The sequence below is a fragment of the Malus sylvestris genome, chromosome 4 (genome assembly GCF_916048215.2).
Source record: "Malus sylvestris chromosome 4, drMalSylv7.2, whole genome shotgun sequence".
NCBI classification, from domain to species: domain Eukaryota; kingdom Viridiplantae; phylum Streptophyta; class Magnoliopsida; order Rosales; family Rosaceae; genus Malus; species Malus sylvestris.
Window position 1 is genome coordinate 30,021,086 of NC_062263.1, and position 22,487 is coordinate 30,043,572.

At 35.4% G+C, this 22,487-nt stretch overlaps 2 protein-coding genes, 1 long non-coding RNA gene and 1 other non-coding gene across 5 annotated transcripts; 3 read left to right on the top strand and 1 right to left on the bottom strand.

Annotated features, from left to right (window-relative positions):
* Positions 1-221: 221 nt before the first annotated feature.
* LOC126620045 (bifunctional TH2 protein, mitochondrial-like) lies at positions 222-4,715 on the bottom strand. Its single transcript, XM_050288505.1, has 7 exons — positions 4,303-4,715; positions 3,116-3,224; positions 2,657-2,947; positions 2,099-2,525; positions 1,693-1,956; positions 538-1,199; positions 222-425 (listed from the first exon to the last, which is right to left on the bottom strand). The coding sequence occupies exons 1-6, from the start codon at positions 4,614-4,616 to the stop codon at positions 787-789; spliced, it is 1,818 nt and encodes a 605-aa protein (XP_050144462.1). The 5' UTR covers positions 4,617-4,715; the 3' UTR covers positions 222-425; positions 538-786.
* A 13,045-nt stretch (positions 4,716-17,760) lies between these two features.
* TRNAM-CAU (transfer RNA methionine (anticodon CAU)) lies at positions 17,761-17,832 on the top strand. Its single transcript has one exon. It is a non-coding gene; the product is annotated as a tRNA-Met (tRNA).
* A 940-nt stretch (positions 17,833-18,772) lies between these two features.
* LOC126619765 (uncharacterized) lies at positions 18,773-19,968 on the top strand. The gene is made up of 2 exons (XM_050288176.1): positions 18,773-18,964; positions 19,428-19,968. Exons 1-2 carry the CDS (start codon positions 18,846-18,848, stop codon positions 19,654-19,656), a joined length of 348 nt encoding a protein of 115 aa, XP_050144133.1. The 5' UTR covers positions 18,773-18,845; the 3' UTR covers positions 19,657-19,968.
* Positions 19,969-20,226: 258 nt separating this feature from the next.
* On the top strand, positions 20,227-22,469 carry LOC126618627 (uncharacterized). 2 transcript variants are annotated; one of them, XR_007621781.1, is made up of 4 exons: positions 20,227-21,331; positions 21,481-21,565; positions 21,783-21,874; positions 22,038-22,469. It is a non-coding gene; the product is annotated as an uncharacterized LOC126618627 (long non-coding RNA). The 2 variants fall into 2 exon arrangements; XR_007621780.1 differs by having other exon boundaries at positions 20,227-21,565.
* Positions 22,470-22,487: the final 18 nt, after the last annotated feature.

Consider the following 22,487-nt stretch of genomic DNA (forward strand, 5'->3'; position numbering starts at 1 on the left):
AAGCGTTTACGAGCAAAAATGTTTAACATAAATATTTTCAACTTAAGATTCTAAATCCAATAGTGCATATCATGGATATTTCCAATTTGAAGCAATGTATAAATTTCTTTACATTCTTTCTAAGAGTATGGTGCAAGCAAGCAAGCAAAGCATGCAGTTCAAACAGTGGATTCAGAGAAAATATGGGCACCCAACCAAAACAACGAATAGATCCAACAAGCTGACATGAACAATTGCATCTGCATTTATGGTAGGACGTAAGTATTACATGACCGGAAATACACTCTGAAATTGCCATTCATCCGAAATATCGAATAGCAATCGGCTAACAAAATTACAGATACAGAACTTGAAATGTTTATATGGACAAATGATGATATAACAATCTCTGTTTGAATTCATTGCTGCCTGAGAACTCTCCAAACCTGAAAAGAGAAGGAGGATTTCAAGAAACTGATAAGAAAACGCGGTTACAATAATCCCGAATGTGAAAGACTGAGGAAAAAGATGAAAGAAGCGGAGGAGAAGTGCACGTACCCTGTTTACAGCACCCCAATTGGCCATAATCACATTTCCAAAAGAGATCCCCCTGTTTACAAAAAGAAAAGAAGAGAACAGCAAGACAGCAGCAAATCTGTGGCCCTTATAAAATCAGCCACGAACTTCTTATCTTTGTTTTTTTGACAAGACACCAACTTTAATCTGTGTTCCACTATATATGAATACGATTCGTTTGTCCAAGCACGCTGTTTAAGTGCACAAGAACCGGAAAGAAGAAAATGAATTCTAACAACCCAAAATGAAGGCATGTATTTCCGCCCAACTATTCACTGTGTAAAGAATACCGGTTAACCCTTTCCAATTAGAAGACCTTCCATCTGTGCATTCTTTCTGTTTCTTAACTAAACCCGCAAACAAAGGAACAAAAGATACCCCAAACTGAGTCGCCACTCTCCTAAGGCTTGAACTCGACCCAATTACGATACCAATATCTGCCTCCAGCAGACACAGTAAATCACCCACCGAGTCTCCTATGTAAACGGTCAAGTTCTTTCTGTCATTGCTGCAATTTTTCAATATTTCTTTGAAAGATTGAACCTTGTTAATAGGAGACTCCACCTTCTTAACAATGTCACCTGTGGATATGGATTCCTTAAAAGTAAACTCATTTGCATGCACATTCAGCTCGGGTAAACCACCTGCTCCAAACAACACATAAACAAGAATGAGAGGCATGTCTATAAAGTTGCTAAGGGTGATAAATATGCACTTCAAATGTCAACACTGGAAATCTTATATGTCCACCAAAGGTCAGATTCTAAAGATTCTGAACAACGGCAAAATCTATGTCCAATAAATTCCCATAACTCATATGTTCCAGAATTTTCTCCTAAATCTAGGTAGACCAACTTCAAGGTGTCTTATGAATATATTTTTGTTCAAACTGTACCTAGAAAAGACGCAATACATTGAAACATAAGATTCTCTTAGGATCAAGTTCCAGTCAATTTCTACAGAGGCAAGAAGAATCATACTTTAATAACCAACCCGGCTTGTTCATATCAATCAGGATATACTATAGGGATCGAGACAATAAAACTATCTACTATCTCATAACAAGAGAATAAGAGTAAATTGGGTTTGAGTAATGCATACTCAAATATAAAGAAACAATTCAGAAGGAAAGTATACCTGATGAAAAGGCCGACCTTATGAGATCACCACACCAACAGTACGAAAGAACATGAACATTTGTATTCAAGTTTTCACTCTTGACAATTTTCTGGAAGAAATTAATACAACCATCTTGAAGAATGAGACGTTCACCAGCTCTTTTTATATCTTCGAGATTAAGACCCTTGAGTACTCCTGACTTTGTAACTCTATTGTTTGCCTTCCTCTCAAAATCTGAAAGTTTCTCTAGTGCTTTATGCAACTTTTCATAGTCAAACACCGCTGCAAAACCACAGAAGGGCAAATGGTCACACCTGAGCAAGTAACCTTTACAAAAGTGCTACTGTAACAATTTTTCACGCCTTCAAACATAAAGTTGAACATTCATGAATAGCAAACAAGACTACAGTAATTGTTAATATACCTTTTTCAGTGGGAACGATGCTTTCTATGCATTGCTCATACTCTTCTGTGTACTGCCTGGAAAGAAGACCCCATGTATTCCTGAGATCAGCTGATGACATCCGAGCAATATGATTTTCGGGCTGATGTTGATCAGATTTTTGATCAGATTTTGGTGCTGTTACTATTGCAATTTCAGCCAAAATGGCAGATGAATCGACGATCGTACAAGTCAAGTCAAAATCAGAAAATATCACGAGCCGATCTTCTGCAGGGTTATGCTCTTTGATCAGAGGAACTACAGTTGGCTGAACAAGGGGCTGAGCAGAGAAGAACTCTATTTCAAGTTTCATTGCTTGGTGATAAAGCTTTTCGATTATGTCAAGTTCCTCGCCTGTCAAAGAGACACTTAGTTTATCGAGCAACTCTTCGGTTTGTACAGCTGATGCCTGAATTCAACGATAACGGTAATTGAACTGTTAGTAAAAGAAGGCAATTTATGTAATGTATCACCCTTTCAGATCAGAATCAGGAGAGTAAATTCAGACTGACCATAAGAAAACAAGGTGATATGACGAACCTGAAAACTTTCAGAAGAATAATTGTCAATCCACTTCAAGTACGGGTGACTGCCTTCATTGGGATCTAGAAGGGCCTTGAACTCTTTACCAAGAAAGGCATACAGTCTCATGCAAGGAGTCATAGCGCCAAGGGTGTAAGCAGCAACTTTGGTTCTTTCAAATGGAGTTGCAAGTTTACCAGGACCCTTGACTCCTTCAACTTTTCCAGAGGCTGTTGCCAATAAGAAATCTGTGTACTTCACGGCAGCAGAGTTGATAGGGGCCTCTTTAGCACCCTGTAAACCCCATCCCTGCATGGCTCTCTTTATTTTAGACAATGCAAAACGTAACTCAAAAGAATATGAAACATTAATTTTCTGCCAACATTTGCATTCAAAATACTCAATTGGATGATTGCAGATCACTTATAATTGACATGTCTCCTCCCGTGTCATAGATAAAATAGCCCTTCATTGTACCTTCACAAATGAATCATGCATTTTCAGCTCCTGCCGAACTGCCTTCCTCAACTCAGAAATCACAGGCTTTGCATCATCATCGTCTGCACAATCTTCTGCCAATTCATACCTAAATATTCATACATAAAAGAAGATCAAACAAATAAATCGCACAAAAGAAGATCAAACAAATAAATCGCACAAAATAACATATACAAATCCAACTCCACCAGTTCTGAAGAAACCTAAAACAAAAAATTTCTTATCTTCTATATTATTTTGGATTTCAGTGTAAACAAAAAACAAAATTTTTACCTAATTCGATGCATATAAATATTTCCAAAATACCTAACCCTCCATTTGGTTGCTGACAAGACTGGAAAAAAAAAAGGAATGAAAATAAAAATTGAAATCAAATATGATTTTAGTTGCTCCTATCACTAAAGAACTATTGAATCGCCCAAATTAGTCAATCAATTAAATTATGCTAAACAAAATTTCAGGATAATTCTCTCCATTATAGCCATTCAAAAGCTAAGATTTAAGTTTTGTTCTTTTGCTTCCTATGTTTCCTCAGCAACCAACGAGAGCAAGAAGTCAATAACAGATAAACAAAAAGAATACCATTCTTGATTTTTAGCTAAAATCTGTAAAATGAAACATAAGAACTCCATCTCCTGGAAAACATATAATCGATACTGAGCTTTCATCAAACCATACATTTTTCCTCCTATTGATTAAAACTCTACACTCACAATCTAATTTCCTTTCTTTTCCCATATTTTCCCGTCACCATGAAGACCACAACAATGAAATTTTCTACCAAACCTTTACTATTTGTGTTAGGAGTAAAACCGTAAATTGCAATTTCAAGCAATTCATGAAATTTTCTGCCTAAAATTGCACTCTAACTTATAAAAACTCAATAAAACGAAGCAAATATTTCCAAATTAACAAAAAAGAAAATCAAAGAATTACAATGAATACTCCAAGCTAAACTTTCTTGGCACACTTACAATCCATCTTTATTTGCTTAAACACTCAAAGGGTCATTGAAATATTAAACAAACCCAGATTCAGATTCGGATTCAGATTCAATCGCAACATTTTCCCAGCAACCAAACAGTCCCCAAAACCCCAAATGAAAAATACATAACAAATTCGCACAGAAACAATAAGTGAAATTAAAGAAAGCAATAACAACTCACGCGTGAGCGAAGGCCTTGAGAAAGTGAACATCTTGGGCAATATAATTGCGGAAAGTTTCAATCTTGAGATTCCCAGAAGCCAAACAGAGCGAGAAGGGAGTGTACATAGCGAAAATCGATTCTCGGTTGAACTTGATCCAGAAGCGGCGGGCGAGACCCACCTCGTTGTCGACGACGGCGGAAGCCATGGCTGACTTCGGCGGAGGTAAGGCCATTGAGTTGGCACAGTGGGATCGGAGCGAGTTCAATCGCAGACGGAGGGAGTTGAAGAGAGTTGGGGTTTTGATTGGGTTTGGAGGGAAGAGTCTGCGCATCAAAATCAAGAAAGCGGAAGAGAGAGAGAGAGAGAGAGAGAGAGAGAGCTCTGTGTCTGTGTCTCTGTGTGGGTTAGTGGGGGTGTGTGAAAAGAGAGGAAGTTTTAATCTGCTATAACCTGATGGAGGTTGTTTTTCACCTTCTGTTTTATTCAAGCACTTGATGTAAAGTTATACACACATCATTTTTATTTTTCATATATTTTTTTAAATTTTAGATTGTCGAATTGATTGAATTGAAGAATATTTAAAAAATATAAATAAATAAGAGGATATGCGATGTACAAATGAAGTTTAAAGCTAATTAACAAAAAATTTAACAAAAAAGTTAATTACAAAATACACTGACAAAGTTTACAGTAACATTGAAATGGGGGTGCAATGTTTCAATTTTTTCACATTACTAATCCATGTATTAAAGGTTTAACATTTCAAGTCATTTTTTTTTTGTGTTTAATTAAGGTCGGAGGACTAAAACAATTTGAACTGTTAACAATTTGATATTGTAAATATTAATATGAGAAAATTGAAAAACCGTGTGTTTTGTGAAAGTGACATCAAACTTCCAGAGTTTACTTTGTAATTAACTCTCTTTAATATTACGCCGGTTAAACTACTTAGTCAAGATAGTGTAATCTCAATATTACAGCCTAGCTCGATTAATCCTACTCTCTATAAAATTAAAACATAATACGATTTTGTAAAAAAAAATAATAAGAATAATATGATTTTGAAAGATTAAAGAGCCTAAGCTACATACGAAATCACAATTAATGCTAAAAAATAATACTTTCTATCATGGATAATAATGGATATTACAAAGATATATAGCATGAAGGAAAGGGATGAAAAGAAAGGGGTCAATTTTGTGTCATTTTCTAGTGAAAGTATTTGACACGTTGTTTGATTAGACTTGGGCATAGAAGGTGGACGACAAGGACCTTGTTTGTACAACTTCAACATTTTCGGATTTTGCCATACATGTAGGTATATAATACCAACATCTCTTTCGATTTCATATGTGTTTTTGGTGAACATCTCTTTCAGTTATTTTCGCTTCAAATATTCTTCCTTGATATCAACTTTCTAATTCAGTTTTCCCACATTTGTTTTTTTTTTTGGAAATTAAGAGAAATTTCCGTTTACATGCAATGTCTGGTACATTCGTACGTAATGTGCGATAACATCAAAGATATCAAATTAGAATAAGTAAGTTTTTTCATCAAAAGTGGGTACTACGTCAGGCACACCTTTTAAATCTTATACATGCATATTTGCCCAATTAAATTCCAATTTTCTACGTTTTGAAGTTGTGTGTTTCCATACACTTCACTATATTTAGACTAATATCATAACCTAACCGCTCAAGACATGACACATCTGTCAATGAACACCCGTAAATGAGCTCAACTCGATCCAATCCCCTTTCCCCTCCTATTCGAGTCCAAGTGAGTTTCTCATGTCGCGAGTCTCACTCAAACTGAAATATCTGATAAACTATTATGACCATTTTGATATGTTAATTTCTAAATTCATCAACATAATGCCAACCAATAAAAAATATCAAACGAAAAATCACAATACGACTATGAAATGCGTATAGAATTATTCATTGGATAATAAAAAGTGTAGAGAAGGGTGGCCAACAACATTATTGTTAGGCAGGTGACACTCGAGGTTTAATTGGACACAAAAGAAAACGGCGTTGCTATGATCCTCATGCACTGGCAGGAGGGCTGGTTTTGCCACCAACACATGTGCAATCAAACGAGAGCATACGTTGGGGCCAACCTCTTCTAATGCCATTACAGAGTTAGGAGCCTGGTTAGCATGAGGACGATGCCCTCCAACGTAAACACATTTGCCATGATCGTAAAGTTTGAGACTGTCTGGATTACATTTGATTAGGAAGTCGCAATCAATGTCACGAGAGCATACGTTTGCGCTGGCCTCTTCTAATGCCATTGCCGAGTTAGGAGCCTTGTCTGCACGAGGATGATGCCCTCCAATGCAAACACGTTTGCCATGATCGCAAAGTTTGAGACCACCTGGGTTACATTTAATTAGGAAGTCGCAATCAATATCACGAGAGCATAAGTTGGCACCGGCCTCTTCTAATACCACTGCCGAGTTAGGAGCCTTGTTAGCATGAGGATGTTGCCCTCCGATGCAAACACATTTGCCATGTTCGCAAAGCTTGAGACCGCCTAGATCACATTTAATTAGGAAGTCGTAATCAATATCATGAGTGCATACATTGGCGCCGGCCTCTTCTAATGCCATTGCCGAGTTAAGAGCCTAGTCAACATGAGGACGTTGCCCTCCAACGCAAACACAGTTGCCATTATCGCAAAGTTTGAGACCGCCTGGATAACATTTAAGGCTTTTTAACCAAAATGGTCCATGAGATTTGCATAACTCCTCTCTTTGGTCCCTGAGATTTGAAATCAATAAAAGTGGTCCTTGAGTTTGTCCACCATCAATCAATTTGATCATTTCATGAAAATTTTCCATTAAATAAGGCTAAAATAACAAAAATACCCTCAATTTTTGTCAAATCATTTGGCCCATTGTTTCTTAAATTGAGGGAATTTTTGTCATTTTGGTCATTATTTAATAAAACTTTTCATGGAATGACCAAAATGATTGATGATGGATAAACTCAGGAATCACTTCTATTGATTTCAAATATCGGGGACCAAAGTGATGAGTTATGCAAATCCTAAGGACCATTTTAGCTAAAAAGCCTACATTTAATTAGGAAGTCGCAATCAAACGAGAGCATACGTTGGTGCCGGCCTCTTCTAATGCCACTGCAGAGTTAGGAGCCTGGTTAGCATGAGGATAATGCCCTCCAACGCAAACACATTTGCCATGATCGCAAAGTTTTAGATCGCCTGGATTACATTTAATTAGGAAGTCACAATCAATATCTCGAGAACATACGTTGGTGCTGGCCTCCTTGGCTTTTGCTGCTTCCACTTCTGCAGTTGATCCTAACAATACTAATACACCTAAGATAAAAATCGATAACGCAAATGTTAAATAGATATAGATTAATAAGGAACTAATCTTGTGCATGTAATAACTTTAGTAAGTGAGAGAGAGACTTACAAATTGCAATACTGCAAGGGGAGGCAAAACCGATAACGAGAGAGGCAGCCAGTTTTACGTGATAAAGACTCTATATTTATACTGTGTGATATGACCCCATTTGCCCCATATTTGGACGTGAGATGGAATGTGGGCCTTTTACTTTGTTCCCTACTCGGATTACTTTCCTTCGAAATATATCTTTGTATTCCTTCTTCTTCTTTATTTTGCTTAGATATTATTATATTTCTTCTATAAATTACAGATTTAAAACTAATTTTGGCCAGATTTTATGACAATCAGTCTACCACTCGATTTTTTTCCCTTGAAAACGTAACATTGTATTTATTCTATAAATTACAGATTATATATTGAGTTTGGCCATATTTTATGACAAAAGAGTGACTTAGTTACGTACCAAGCAAAAACTCATTTCCTTTGTTTAGAATTTCCCCACAAGTCATGTTTGTGTGCTAGGTTTCTAACACTAAGTTTTCTACATTAATATCCTCAACTTCTTTTTTCCCTAAATTTGAGTATGTATGTGAGTTATTTCATGTCTTAATTGTTTCAAATTTACAATCGTTCTACCTTCGAATTTTTTAGGTCACATTTTCAAACCGTATATATGGATATGACAAAGCCATACCATGAACAAACTGGATGAAATCTGTAGGTAAGGGCTTATTTTGTGTCATTTCTTGTGAAAGTATTTGTTAGGTTGTTTTGTTGTAAGACATTAGGTAAATTAAAAATAAACTAATTTTCAAATATTCAAAAAAAACAAAAAAAAACAAAAAACAAAAAGAGGTAGAAATTAGGCGATTTTTTTCTATAATATTGAAAAATGTAAAATAAGTATAAAAAGTAAAAGTGGAGAAAAGGTAATGCTGAACTTAACCTAATATTTAATTTTTAAACACATATTTAAATGCTAAAAAGTAAAAGTGGAGAAAGAATAATAATAAACTTAACCTAATAGTCGTGTTGATTTTTTTAATTCAAGTTGAAATGCTTCTATAAAAATTCAACTGCTTAAGACATGACATATCAACTATCATAGACTTTTATATAGAGTATTTTCTATTTAAACATATACAGCAAACTGTGTGAATTACACCAAATTAAACCACCCCGTGGCCATCCCCCCACCGCCACAACGCCGACATCCACCAAATCACAAAACACAACTTGAATTAGGAAGTCACAATCAGTGTCAATATAACATACGTTGACGTTGACACTTTATGCCTTCTAAACGCAAATGCTGCCATGATCGCAAACTTTAAGGTAGCCTAGAATACATTGAATTAGGAAGTCACGATCGGTGTCAAGGGAACCTATGTTGACGCTTTCATAGGACGGTGCCTTCTAACGCAAAAGCATTTGCCATGATTGCAAAATTTGAGGTCACCTGGATTACATTCAAAATTTTCTACTACCGGTGCTTCCACTTTTGCAGTTGATTCTAAAAATAGAGAGATTATATTCACACATTCTAAATTATGTTACTCACATCTAAAAAGTGTTAGAGGTATGTAGAATATAAAAAAATATTAAAAATATTAAAAGAAAGTGGAAGAAGTAATTTGATGTGTGTGAATATATTTAATCTCTCCTAAAAATATTGACGTGCCTGAAATAAATATCATGCAAATATTAATTAACCAGATTAAAGATTAATAAGAAAATGATCTTGTACATGTAATTTTAGCAGTGGGACAGAGATTGACATATTGCTATGCTGCAAAGGGAAACAAAGAAGCCAAGAAGGAGCCATAGTCTTGCTGTATATTCTGGCTTGTAATACATACATATATATATATATATATATATATATATTCTGGCTTGTAATACATACATACATATATATATATAGACACATATATATATATACACACACACACACTTGGAGTAGAGAATTTTTGTTGTGAGCTCTTCATCCTAAACCCTTATATTTATAGTCGATATAATATGACTTTATTTTGTTTAGAAAAAATAAAACTAATATGAGATCTATATTGATTTTGCCACCTACCCAAATCACAAAACACAGCTTTACCTTTTTTTTTTCTTGTCAATTCCTTATTTATTTATCTTGTGTCCACTGTAATTAAGGTTAATTGGGGAGGCTGATCATTTCACTGGGGGACAATTAACTGCAGAGTCCAACTCCAAGTGAGTTTCAATCGCAGCTGCGACTCTCACCCAAACTGAAATATTCGATCAAATATTATGACCACATGTTTGATATGTGTTAATCTCCAAACCTAATTATTAAGCTAATTTAATTTAATTTGATCAACATAATGCCAGCAAATAAAAAATATCAAACGATACAACTGTGAAAAGCGTATATATTTATTCATTGGACAAGAAAAAGTGTAGCGAAGGGTGGCCAGCAACATTACATTGTTGTTAGGCAGCTAATACTTTAGTGTGGAAATTTTCAGGTCGACGGACCGATGGCCCACTCTAACAACACCGATACTGTCCCCACTTAACCACCTGCACAATCCTCAGGTGTGGGGTTTTATCACAAAAGGTCTCGATGTTAGTTAGAGAGGGGTATTTCTATTTAAAGCACTTTCACTTGAGCCCTCTGGCCGATGTGGGACAACACTGGGGTTCCAACATTTAGTTTTCATTAGACAAAACTTAAGAAAACGGCGTTGCTATGATCTTCATGTACTGGTAGGAGGGCTGGTTTTGCCACCAAGGCAAATGCATTTGCCATGATCGCAAAGTTTGAGGTCGCATGGATTATGTTTAATTAGGAAGTTGTAATCAATGTCACGAGAAAATACGTTGGCACCGGCCTCTTCTAATGCCACTGCTGAGTTAGGAGCCTAGTTAGCATGAGAATGATGCGCTCCAATGCAAACACATTTGCCATGATTGCAAAGTTTGAGACTGCCTGGATTACATTTAATTAGTAAGTCACAATCAATGTCACGAGAGCATACGTTGGTGCTGCCCTCTTCTAATGTCACTGCAAAGTTAGGAGTCTCATTAGCATGAGGACGGTGCCCTCCAATGCAAACACATTTGCCATGATCGCAAAGTTTGAGACCTCTTAAATTACATTTAATTAGGAAGTCGCAATATCAATGTCACGAGAGCAAACTTTGGCACCAGCCTCTTCTACTGTCACTGCTGAGTTAGGAACCTTGTCAACACGAGGACAGTGCCCTCCAACGCATATACATTCGCCATGATCGCAAAATTTGAGACCGCCTGAATTACATCTAATTAGGAAGTCACAATCAATGTTACACAAGCATACGTTGGCGGCTCCAGTTAACAATACTGATACATGAAAAGAAAAAATCGATGACACAAATTTTAACTAATTAGAATATAGATTAATAAGGAACTAATCTTGTACATGTAATAATTTAGTAAGTGAGGGAGAGAGACTTGCAAATTGCAATACTGCAAAGGGTGGCAAAACCGATTCCGAGAGAAGCAGCCATAGGTCTATGCGAGAAGACTAGCAACTTTGGTTGTTGATGTGAGCCTGAGCTATACCGGCTGACTCCCTCTATATGTATATACTCTGTGATATGGCTCCATTTGCCCTTTAAAAAAATGAAAACTAATGAAAATGGCTTGAAAACTTTGAGTTTTAACGATAAGGACAAAATAAAGGGTAGAGTGGATAGTACAAGAATTGACTTTTTAATGTAAAAATATGGTTTTTCTGTAAAGTAAACAGTACCGAAAGCTTTTCGTTAAAGTTCAAAAAAAAAAAAGGAAAAAAGAAGAAAAGATAATGCTCAGCTTAACCTAATAGCCATGTTGACCTTTTAGACCCAAATTTAAATGCCAAAAAAAAAAAAAGAGTGGAGAAAAAGTAATAATAAACTTGACCTAATAGCTGTGTTTGATTTTTTGGATCTAAATGCACTATATGGTAATTCATCTGCTTATGACATGACATCTCCACTATCATAGAATTTTATTAAGAGTTATTTTATTTAAACATAGCAAACCGTCTGTGAATTACTCCAAATTAATTAACCCACGCCGACGCAATCGAACTTGAAGCCTTTTTTCCCCTGTCAAATCCTGATTTATTCATCTTTAATTGTTTTTTTATTTGCTACAATTTTATTTCTCGTATTTTTAATATTTTGATCAAATAAAATGTCAATAAAATCTATCAAAACCCAAAATCACAATACAACTATAAAATTCGTATACGTTTTTTATTTAAAAATATTTTTAAAATAACTGAAAACGATATTAATTATCTTAAAAGTACTTCCACACAACCTCTTATTTATTATATGCTAAAAAGCGCAGCAAAGAAAGGCCAACAATATTGCTGTTACACAGCTAACACTTTAAAATTCAGTGATCAAGGTCATTACATTTATCTATATTAAAAGTAACGTTGACCAAGCTCACAACAAAAAAGGAAACAATAAAAATAAAATAAAATATGAAGTTTGTATTAACTATTTATTCATTAGATAAGAAAAACGTACTGCAGCCAATCAAGGAAGCCTTTCTTAATTAATAATTTCAATAATTCTGGCCCACTCTTTTTTATTGTCAATGTTTGATCAAACCAACTACAGAAAGGAAACCAAAAACCACAACTCAAATATGAAATTGGTATCTAATTTTATTCATTAGATAAGAAAAAAACCTAGCCGATCAAGGTCGGTTTTAGGGTGTCCAACTACATAATGCAACGTGCAGTAAGGGGACAAAACTTAGTTAGGGCTAGAGACTGACGATTCCGATGCACGCTTAAGTTTCTTGGCCTTCCATTCGGTATCGGCAATCAGTGTGACGGGTCCTTCTACTGCCACTGCCGAGTTAGGAGCCTCGACAGAAAGAGGGGGGCCGGTTTGGCCTCCGATGCAAATGCATTCGCGAGTAATAGTATTGCAAAGTTTGAGGCCACCCGGTGGACATGTAATAACATATTCGCAATCTACGTCACGCAAACAAAGTTTGGAATCGACGGTTTTGTCTTCAGCTTCACCTTCTGCCGACGCTCTTAATAATAGTGACACACCTGAAAAATAGATACATATACATTAAGAAATTTACAAACTAGCATTGTACATGTAATTTGAGAGAGAGAAGAGAGAGAGAGAGAGAGAGAGAGAGTATCACAGATTGCAAAACACAGGGTGACAAAGGAACCCATTCTGAAAGAAGCAGCAGTAGTCTTGCAATATAGATGATGAAGAATCCAAAATTTTATTTTTGTTGTGAGCTTCTCACCTAAGTCTCTCATTTTATACAGTGGAAGATGACTTAATTGATTGTTTTATGAGTGAAAACGCACGATATTCATTAATTAAGCATCAAAATAAACGTACAGATGATAGATCACAACGTCCTACGTGAACCTCTGAAATCTTAATTAATTGATTGTTTTTATGTAATTAATTTTAAATATTTACTCCTCTAATTGTATGGATAAATTAATATTTCATTTTTCGGTTTTTAAAAAGTAGTTTAATTATTTGATTGTTCAGAAAGCCAGGTCTTTGTAAATTTACAAGCCAAAAATCACAACACCTGGAGCAAAAAATATTCACTAGGCGACACGTGAACTTTTGACAAAACTACCCTTGAGGCATACCGGAATTCCTACGTGCAAGCAGCAGACAATTATCCCTCAACCAAGTTAAAAGTACCCAAAATAGGTATCAACTTAAAACCTAATTTATTCATATATTTCCCATTTCATTATTTAGCTAATCAATTAGCTAAATAATATACTTATTCCTTTCATATTTCCTAAAATCATAATAATTGACTAATTAAGGGATTAATTACCTAATAAATCCCTTAATTATCAATTGAAACACCCATCCAAACCTAAAACTACTAAAGTGGCCGGCCAATCCCATCAAGAAAAGTAAACCATCTTATTCTCCACATTTTCCACTATTTTCCCTTTTTAATTGCCCTAATTAACTAGCCAATTAATTCCAAAAACCACCAGAACATTCATTTTATGTTTAAATAGCCAAATAAATTGGCTAATTAAACCTAAATCAAACACAAAAACCCTAGGTAGGCCGGTCACCCCTATCCCTATAAATAGATTCCCATTTTCACCAAAAGATAATTTCCAACACTTCGGCAAAAATCCCAAAATTCTCTAAACACTATTTTTCTCTAAATTCTAACTTTGGCATCGGAGGTTCTTCGGCCAAAGCCCCCCATTCATCGTGGGCGCGTGAGGCTCTTGGCATTAACCTAAGGTGTTAATTGTTTTGTAGGTGCAAAATTGTCCAAGATCAAGGAGGAAGAAATTTGCATCCACAACACCAATATGTAATTAACTTTAAATATTTACTCCTCTTATTGTATAGATAAATATTTAATTTTTTTTGTATAAATATTTCATTTTCGATTATTTTTCAACTTTTTTTTGTTCAACTTCATTTTTCGGTTTTAAAAAAAATAGTTTAATTATTTGATTGTTCAGAAGGCTAGGTCTTAGTAAATTTATTCATTGCAAACCAAAAATCACAACAGCAATACGAAATGTGTAGTGATTTATTCCTCTTTTTTTCTTGGACAAATTGATTTATTCATTAGTTAAAGAAAAAGTGTGGCTGATTAACATTAATTGGTGCAGAGGACAATGATCTTCCTACACGCTTAATTTCATTGGGCTCCGACGCATTCGCCATAAGTATCATAAGTTTGAGGCCACTTGGAATACATTTAAGCGCCTCATCAGCTGGAGGAGGGTCTTTGGGGCCTTCAACGCGTTCACAATTTCCACGAACACAAAATTTGATGTCACCAGGCGGACACTGAACTGCGAATTCACAATCGACATGTCGCCAACATTTGGTGTCGACAATAACTTCTCCTACTGCCGTTGCCGAGCCATCAGCTGGAGGAGGACTTTTCGGACCTTTGACGCACTCACATTTATTAACTACATTGTAAAAGATGAAGTTAGTACAGAGGAAGAGACATAATTGATAGAGAGAAACAAGAGAGATTGTATTGATTGATTAGAAAAAATGTATACAACTGAACTTAAGAAAATGATACCTATACAATCCCTTATATAGCCATATAACCCAATTACAATAATACCCTTCTAACTATATTTATGTTATATCCGTTATTACTCCCCCCTCAAACTAAACTTGGAGTATACAAGTGAAGTTTGAACTAGCCAGGTATTTGAGAATGATCTAGAACTGCGAAAGCAAGATGTCTGCCATGCTTCAAGAATTAACCTGCTGCAAAAAAGAAAGCAACCACTGGCACCTTTATAACTGTTGACCAAAACCTCTGCTCACCCCATTATCATCACACAAGATTACAACTTTAGCCGTTGGTGAAGCCATGATGAATGCCACAAGTACAATCCAGAAATCAAATCAGATGTATTTTTCTAGGCAGCAAGAGAATGACACTCTTGACATAAATTCTATGGCAACAAGAGAATGACACTCTTGACAAATTCTAAGGCAACAAGAGAATGACACCCTTGACAAATTCTAAGGAATCAAAGAAAGAATGATACTTTCTTAACCATCAAGAAAGAATGACGCAACAAGAGAATGACACTCTTGACAAATTCTATGGAATCAAAGAAAGAATGATACTTTCTTAACCATCAAGAAAGAATGACGCTTTCTTGAAATCTTGTAATCTAACCAAATCACTGATTGAAAATCACAAAAATACAACAAAACTGCTAGAAAAACACACCGAGAATGTAGAGCAGATATCACCTGAGAAGATCCCATATCACAAGGCAGACACAATAGAGAATCAAGAAACTGACAACATCCCAAATCTGCAAGATCTTGCCACACCAGAGAAGGGAACACGAAGCAGTGGCAAATATAGAACTCAGAGAGCTGATCTGCGAACACTACTAAGAAGAAAGAAATAGACCAATAATCTTGAAATCACTCTTTGACATTTCGTCAAACAGATAATGTGCAAGAATGCAATGGAAGGAAGAAGTAGAGAACCATACCAAAAATTGCAGATCCTTCACATGAAAATTCTGAGCTGGGCAATTAATCAAACACCTGGACTGCAGCAAACAAGAAGCATAAGATTTTGATACCATATTAACTACATTGCAAAAAATGAAGTTGGTATAGAGGAAGAAAGAATTGGTAGAGAGAAACAAGAGAGATTGTATTGATTGATTAGAAAAAATGCATACAACTGAACTTAAGTAAATAATAGTTATACAATCCCTTATATAGTCATATAACCCAATTACAATAATACCCTTTTAACTATATTTTTGTTATTAACATTTTCCATGAACACAAAATTTGATGTCGCTTGGCGGGCAATGAACTGCGAATATTCACAATCGACTTCTCGCCAACATTTGGCGTTGGCAACTGCTTCTTCTACTGCCGTCGAGTCATCAGCCTTTGTCCCAATATTTGCTTCCACTTCTGCAGATACTCCTAGTAACAATACTGATGCACCTGAAATATACATAAACATCATGAAAATATATTAATCAAAGGAATTAATATAAAAAAGAAACTAATAAGAGAGAGAGAGAGAGAGAGAGAGAGAGACTCACAGATGGCAATACTGAAAATCGAGACGACGAAACCCATTTTGAAAGAAATAACAATTAGGATTTAGGGTTTATATAAATATGACGAGGAATGTGAAATTTGATTTTTGTTGTGAGCTTCTCATCTGAGCCCCTCAACATTTTATAGTGGATCAAATGACTCCATTTATGGTTGAAAAATGAAAAAATGGGAAGATATTAATTAATTTTAAGAATTGCAGTTTGCTCTCTTTATTATTGGTCAAAAGAAATGTATCCCATAATTCCCATTAGTAAAAGTACGTACCAAGTGAAGAAACCGGCTGACAATGCTGACGCATAACGATTCTAAGCCCTCCATTCATTATACGTGCAATTTGTGTTCATCAATACATAATTTTAACAATGAAGACCATTCCGACAGGCATGGCCACTGCCACAATCGATTTCAATTTTGTGAGCACCCCTTGAAGATGGGAGAAATCGAAACCTAGCTATCTAATTGAAGATGGTGGCGGAGGGAGTTACTGGAAGCCAACAAATCGCTTGAAAGTCTGGGTGCTCCGCACTTGTTGTAATCATTCATTGAATATAAAGGAAAACTAATGAAAAGAGCATGAAGATTTTGAATTTTAACAATAAAGATAAAATAAAGGGTAAAATGAATAGTAGCATGATTGACTTTTTAATGTAAAAATGTGGTTTTTCGTTAAAATAAACAGTACCGGGAGCTTTTCGTTAAAGTTCTTGAATATAATTGACGAAATCAATTTCTAATTTTTTGTTCTTTTGATTTGGTTTGGTATTAGAGCCCTTAGGGCTGCATAACTTTTCTTGATCTATTTTCCTAATTAACCAAACAACTTTCATTGCAACACCACTCCATTGTTCTTGATCCTCTTCAATACCAAAGCAGTAGTGGCGCAACCAATTCAACTCTAAACCCTGATTTAGCCTTTGGTCCTTCTTTGTAATCGCGTGTTTGCTTGAATCCGGCCGGTAGGAAGATTTGTTTAACTATACACGTGTCAACTTTCTAGTGGATTAGTACCACCACTTATCGCTGCCATTTGGTGCTACCGTATCATCTAATAATTTCTCTTACTAAGTGCAAGCATTTTTCATAAATTTCTACGGTTAATGCTAGAGAAAAACATTGTTAGACTAAATTTATAAATTAAATGATGTGTTACTAATAAGAAATGAGTACGTTAATTAACAATTAAATAATAATTTAATTATCAACTTTTATGTTATTTAATTTACAAAAATTTGGTCTAAAAATTTAGTTTCTTTAGTATTACCCAATTTCTACTATATGCTTTGAACCGGCTTAATTATTTTGGTTAGAAATATTTCCTGGTATTACAATATAATTTAATTTTACTTGGTACAACACAAAACAAATAATTTTATTTGATCATAATTCTTGGGCTTTTTAAATTAGGAGCCCACCTTTTTATCTCAACATTGTAAAAGAGTTTAATATATTTAATGTTACACAATTATCAACTGATCAGAGTGGCGCAGCGGAAGCGTGGTGGGCCCATAACCCACAGGTCCCAGGATCGAAACCTGGCTCTGATATAGTTAGTGGCTTCCGGTGGCGTTTTATTTTTCGACTTTTTTTTTTATTCTACCCCAAAAGCACTTTTGTACATTATCTTCTGCCTTTTTGGGTAGGGCCTTTTTGGATTTTTTTTTCTTTCTTTCCCAGAAGCACTTTTGTACTTATCTTCTGGTTCTGTATTTATCCTCGAGGAGAAGCACTTTTAGTCAAACTTCATACATCATAAGCAGATTCTGAGAAACACATAACCACGTTTCGTTTGGATGTGTTTTTAAAATGATTGAAAACGCTTTTAAAAAAATGTGGGTTCCAAAAGCACTTAAAGTGTTTTTCCAGGATTTACTTGCATGTTTACTAAAAATTAGTTCTAAAAACATTTTTAAGAAAAATGTTTTTTGTTATTTTAAAAGCACATTCAAACGAGTAATATGTAAATACAATTTTTACTTATAAGGCTTTTTCCTGTATTTTTTTCTATTGGCTTTAACTTCATGTAAAGATTCTCGATAAAAAATGTTCATGTAAAGATTCCTCTCTCTGGATTGTTTATATATAAGGCTTTTTAGCCAAATTGGTTCCTAAAATTTGCATAACTCCTTATTTTGATCATTGAGATTTGAAATCGATATAATTGATCCCTGAGTTTGTCCACAATTAATCATTTCCTTCTATAAAAAGTTTCCATAAAATAAGGATAAAATGACAAAATATCCTCAACTTTTGTCAAATCATTTTGGTCTATTATTTATTATATTGATGGTAGTTTTGTTATTTGGATTTTAATTTAACCTAATTTTTCACTAAATGACTAAAATGATTGATGATGGACAATCTCAAGAATCCTTTTATTAATTTCAAATTTCAGAGATAAAGTGAGAAATTAGCAAATCTCATGAATCATTTTATTTAAAAAGCTTATATATAAACACGAGTAGGCCAACGAGCCTACAACTCCTTTCTCAGCCATTCCTCCTATCTATCTCTTTCATCTTCTTCCTCCTCTCCTCTCAGTTCTCCTGTTCCTTCTCTCATGGCAGCAACAACATCATCAAGTACTTCTGCAGAAGCACTTCCCAATCTAAGAATCGTAGTAGAAAGTAACCCTTCCAATTCACGATTATCTGAGTTGGGTATTAACTCATGGCCCAAGTAAGTAATGTTAATTTCTCTTAGCTCTCTCATAGCGAGATCTTCAGTTGTAAAGTAATTCGTTTGTCTTCCTGAACATTTGCTTGACTAAAAACAATAATCTAAACTACTCTAACACGGGGAGAGGTCTAACCACATATGTTGTTTTTCATGATCATTTGATATTACAATATATGCTTCCTAGCTTGTCCGTCCCTCTGAAGTCTTGACACGCTTAATTAATTTGCCAGTTATACTTTTGAACATTGTTTCTCAAAGTGCTTTAGCTGGCTAATACATCATGATAGAGATTCAAACTCGTGTCCGAATTGAGGACCGGCCACACAAACATGGCCGGTCTAACCACATATGTTGTTTTCATGACCATTTAGTTGATCCGTCCTTTTGAAATCTTGGCAATTAATTTGTTAGCTATACTTGCGAACTCGAGATTCTGAATAGAGATATTAATTTGTGTAATCAGATGGGGGTGTCCACCGGGGAAGTACACATTGAAGTTTGATGCAGCGGAGACATGTTATCTGGTGAAAGGTAAGGTGAAGGTTTACCCTAGAAAAGGTTCATCATCGTCATCTGATAAGGAGTGTGTAGAGTTTGGTGCTGGAGACCTTGTGACCATTCCCAAGGGACTCAGTTGCACATGGGACGTCTCAGTTGCTATTGATAAACACTACAAATTCGATTCTTCATGATCATATCATCTTCATCATCTTAACTAATTAACTAATTAAGCTAGCCATCTTCCATTAATTCCTGTAGCTTCTAGTTAATTTGCTTCTAGTTTATGTCTAAACATCAAGGGCCTGTAATTAAGCAGAAATTCTACAATGCACTGAAGCACTGAACGGTTAAATTAATATGGTTGGATTTTGAGTTTCTTAACGTTCAAATACTAGTGCATTTCATACACCAAAGTGTTGTAAAAAATCCGTAATTAATTAAGTTCTTGAATCCAAGATAGAAAAAAGGGATTAATGCAGTAGTTCTACTTTTGTTAATGCAAAGTGGTCTTACTCCCTATGCGGATGAGATTATGATTTTACGGAGGTGCTTTTTTTGTTCCTTTATTGACTGATCAGCTCATTTTTTAGGTTGTTGACCCAAAAAACTTATTTTTAAGAGATCTTTCTGTGTGCTAGGAACACGGTCCCTACATAAGTGTCGTAATAAAAATAGTTTGATACTTAAAAAGAAATTTTAACTGCTTATATTATAATATTTGGTGCATCTAGCTGTATTACTGCTGGTACACTAATTTTTTTTTTCTATCTATTTTTAAATTGGATTTTTAACATGCAACACAATATTGCAGAAAAGCCCTCCTTTTTGTAACTTTGAGCACGTGAAACCATATTTAAAATTTTCAGAAATCTCGAACTCTTTTGACAATGTGGACATACAAATAATACAACAACAAATTAACAATACAATGCAAGCAAAAGCAGAAATTTTTTGCTTTCAGTTGCTCACACCCAAAATGCACACGATTCCAAATGTCACATGTGTTTTTGTCATCATACTTTTTGCCAGGGAGTTTAACGAGTCAAATGGAAGAGTTGAGTTGAGTTGGACGAGATAATATTTTGATAGGGTTGCTGAGGGAGAGCATCATATGTTTGTCCTCTTTGCTTCTTTTTCATCACTCCAGTGTGAATGTGACTTGAATATTTGATCATATCATACGCATGGTCTTTTTATATCTTGTTTTCCTTTTCTCAGTTCTGCGTGCTCTCGATGCCTTGACCATTTACGGTAATCCAAAAAGAACAATCTTTTCAATTTTTGTGCAGTTCTTAATATGCACGTTCATATTTTACTAGAATCCAAGTGCTTTTTAGGAAGCACTTCTGAAAAAAGCGCCAACTTATAAGTGCTTTGGTTGGTAGAAAACACTTTTGGCCCTTCATGAAGCAATCCGGAACACTCCCTAAATTATGAATCTTTGTAGTGCTTTACTAAATTAAGGAGAAAATAAAGTTTGCAACTCTTCAATTCCCATTTCCTTTTTCTGTTGTTTGTTTAACGTAATCTTGATTTTATGAACTTGTATGATACGGTAGTCTTCGAATTTCCGTTGATGATATAGATTGATTGTTGTGGTTAGGTAGAGACCCACTGTGGAAGTAACCGATCACAAGGCCCATGGTGCCATTCCAGAGCCTGGATCGGTTGTCATTGCTAGAATAAGGGATCGTCCACAAGATCATTGCATAACATAGCTCACTTTCTCCAATCATGATGCAGATTGTTGGACTGATTCGTGTATGTAAATCTTGCCGGCGTTTCTTTCATTATAGCAGGTTACCAAAGTGATGGAAATGATGGCTTCTGCTGATATTTTGTGTCTTGGCACGAAGTCTGTGCGCGGTATATGCAGTATTCCTTTTGAATAATGACCACACAGGCGTTGCATTTATCTCGTGCATATTCGGATTGTAGTTTGTCTAGTGAAGTTAGTTGCTGTTCTGTTTCGTTTTCAAAGCGTCATTTGGTTTATAAGCTGTTTCTATTAACAGGCTTCAAGATGTAAGAGCCACCGAAATTGACAAAGTAGATATGCTTTCGTCTTTTCGCCTGGGCGACATTGTGAGAGATCATGCTGTATCCTTTATGTGTGGAATGCCCCTGTTAGTACTAGGTTAAAAACATTGTCATGCAGATAAGCTAGGTGTTAGCAGAGATGACGCCTTTCCGTTGCAGATAATTTTTTTTTTTTTGGGTGAACTTCGGGGATATGTTTAATACTACGTCAATTGTGCTTGATATTCATATTGCAGTGATTAGTTACGGAAACAGTTTCCTTGATTCTTTCATTAAGCTGTCACTTGGAGACGCTAAGGCTTATTATCTGTCAACCGCAAAGAATGAAATATTGGGTGTTATTTCTGCGGAGTGAAGCAGCAGCAGCAGGTATATGAATTTTCTGCTAGTGTTCACTGAATTTTTTGCTAGTTCTATAATCATTAGACGCGTATCACTGAATTTTTTGCTAGTGCTATAATCATTTTACTAGTAACACTATCAAATCCACATGATGTGAACTCGGATGTGATTTTATCATTGTTCATCGTAGGTGAAACGATGGTGGCAAGAAGCTGGACAGAGATGCAGTGCCCCCGGACAGGGCAAATCAAGCATAGAAAGGTCGCTGAGGTCGGAGGATGAAAAGATGAACAGAGAATTAATGTGTTGTCTTCTTTCTTCTCCTTTTGTTCCTTTTTCGAAAGCGTAACCTTAGAGTTTCTCATAGATGGTGTGCTCAGGGAAATAGGTTAAAGTCAGAAGTTATGGTAGTCCGATATAAGATTTTGTAACTCCGTCGACTCCCCCATGCACCTTTATGTGAAGGTTTTTACAAACTGGCAGTCTCCGGTTTATGGGTTCGCTTACGTTTTACTATTTTGAAAAATCGTGCAAGAGATCTGCGGTTTCTTCTTGAGTTGAGTTGTACTTGTATATGCTGCATATATTCATCCTATTCCAATATCATCATTCATTCATTTGAGTTAAGAGCTCACGAAAA

Excerpts from the sequence above, each read along its gene's own strand:
- LOC126620045 (XM_050288505.1), bottom strand. The coding sequence starts at position 4,616 with ATGCGCAGACTCTTCCCTCCAAACCCAATCAAAACCCCAACTCTCTTC. Across the intron at positions 3,225-4,302 it reads CTCAAGGCCTTCGCTCACGC|GTATGAATTGGCAGAAGATT; the intron begins GTGAGTTGTTAT and ends ATGAATATTTAG. Across the intron at positions 2,948-3,115 it reads TGCATGATTCATTTGTGAAG|GGATGGGGTTTACAGGGTGC; the intron begins GTACAATGAAGG and ends AGAGCCATGCAG.
- LOC126619765 (XM_050288176.1), top strand. The coding sequence starts at position 18,846 with ATGGCAGCAACAACATCATCAAGTACTTCTGCAGAAGCACTTCCCAAT. Across the intron at positions 18,965-19,427 it reads GGTATTAACTCATGGCCCAA|ATGGGGGTGTCCACCGGGGA; the intron begins GTAAGTAATGTT and ends TTGTGTAATCAG.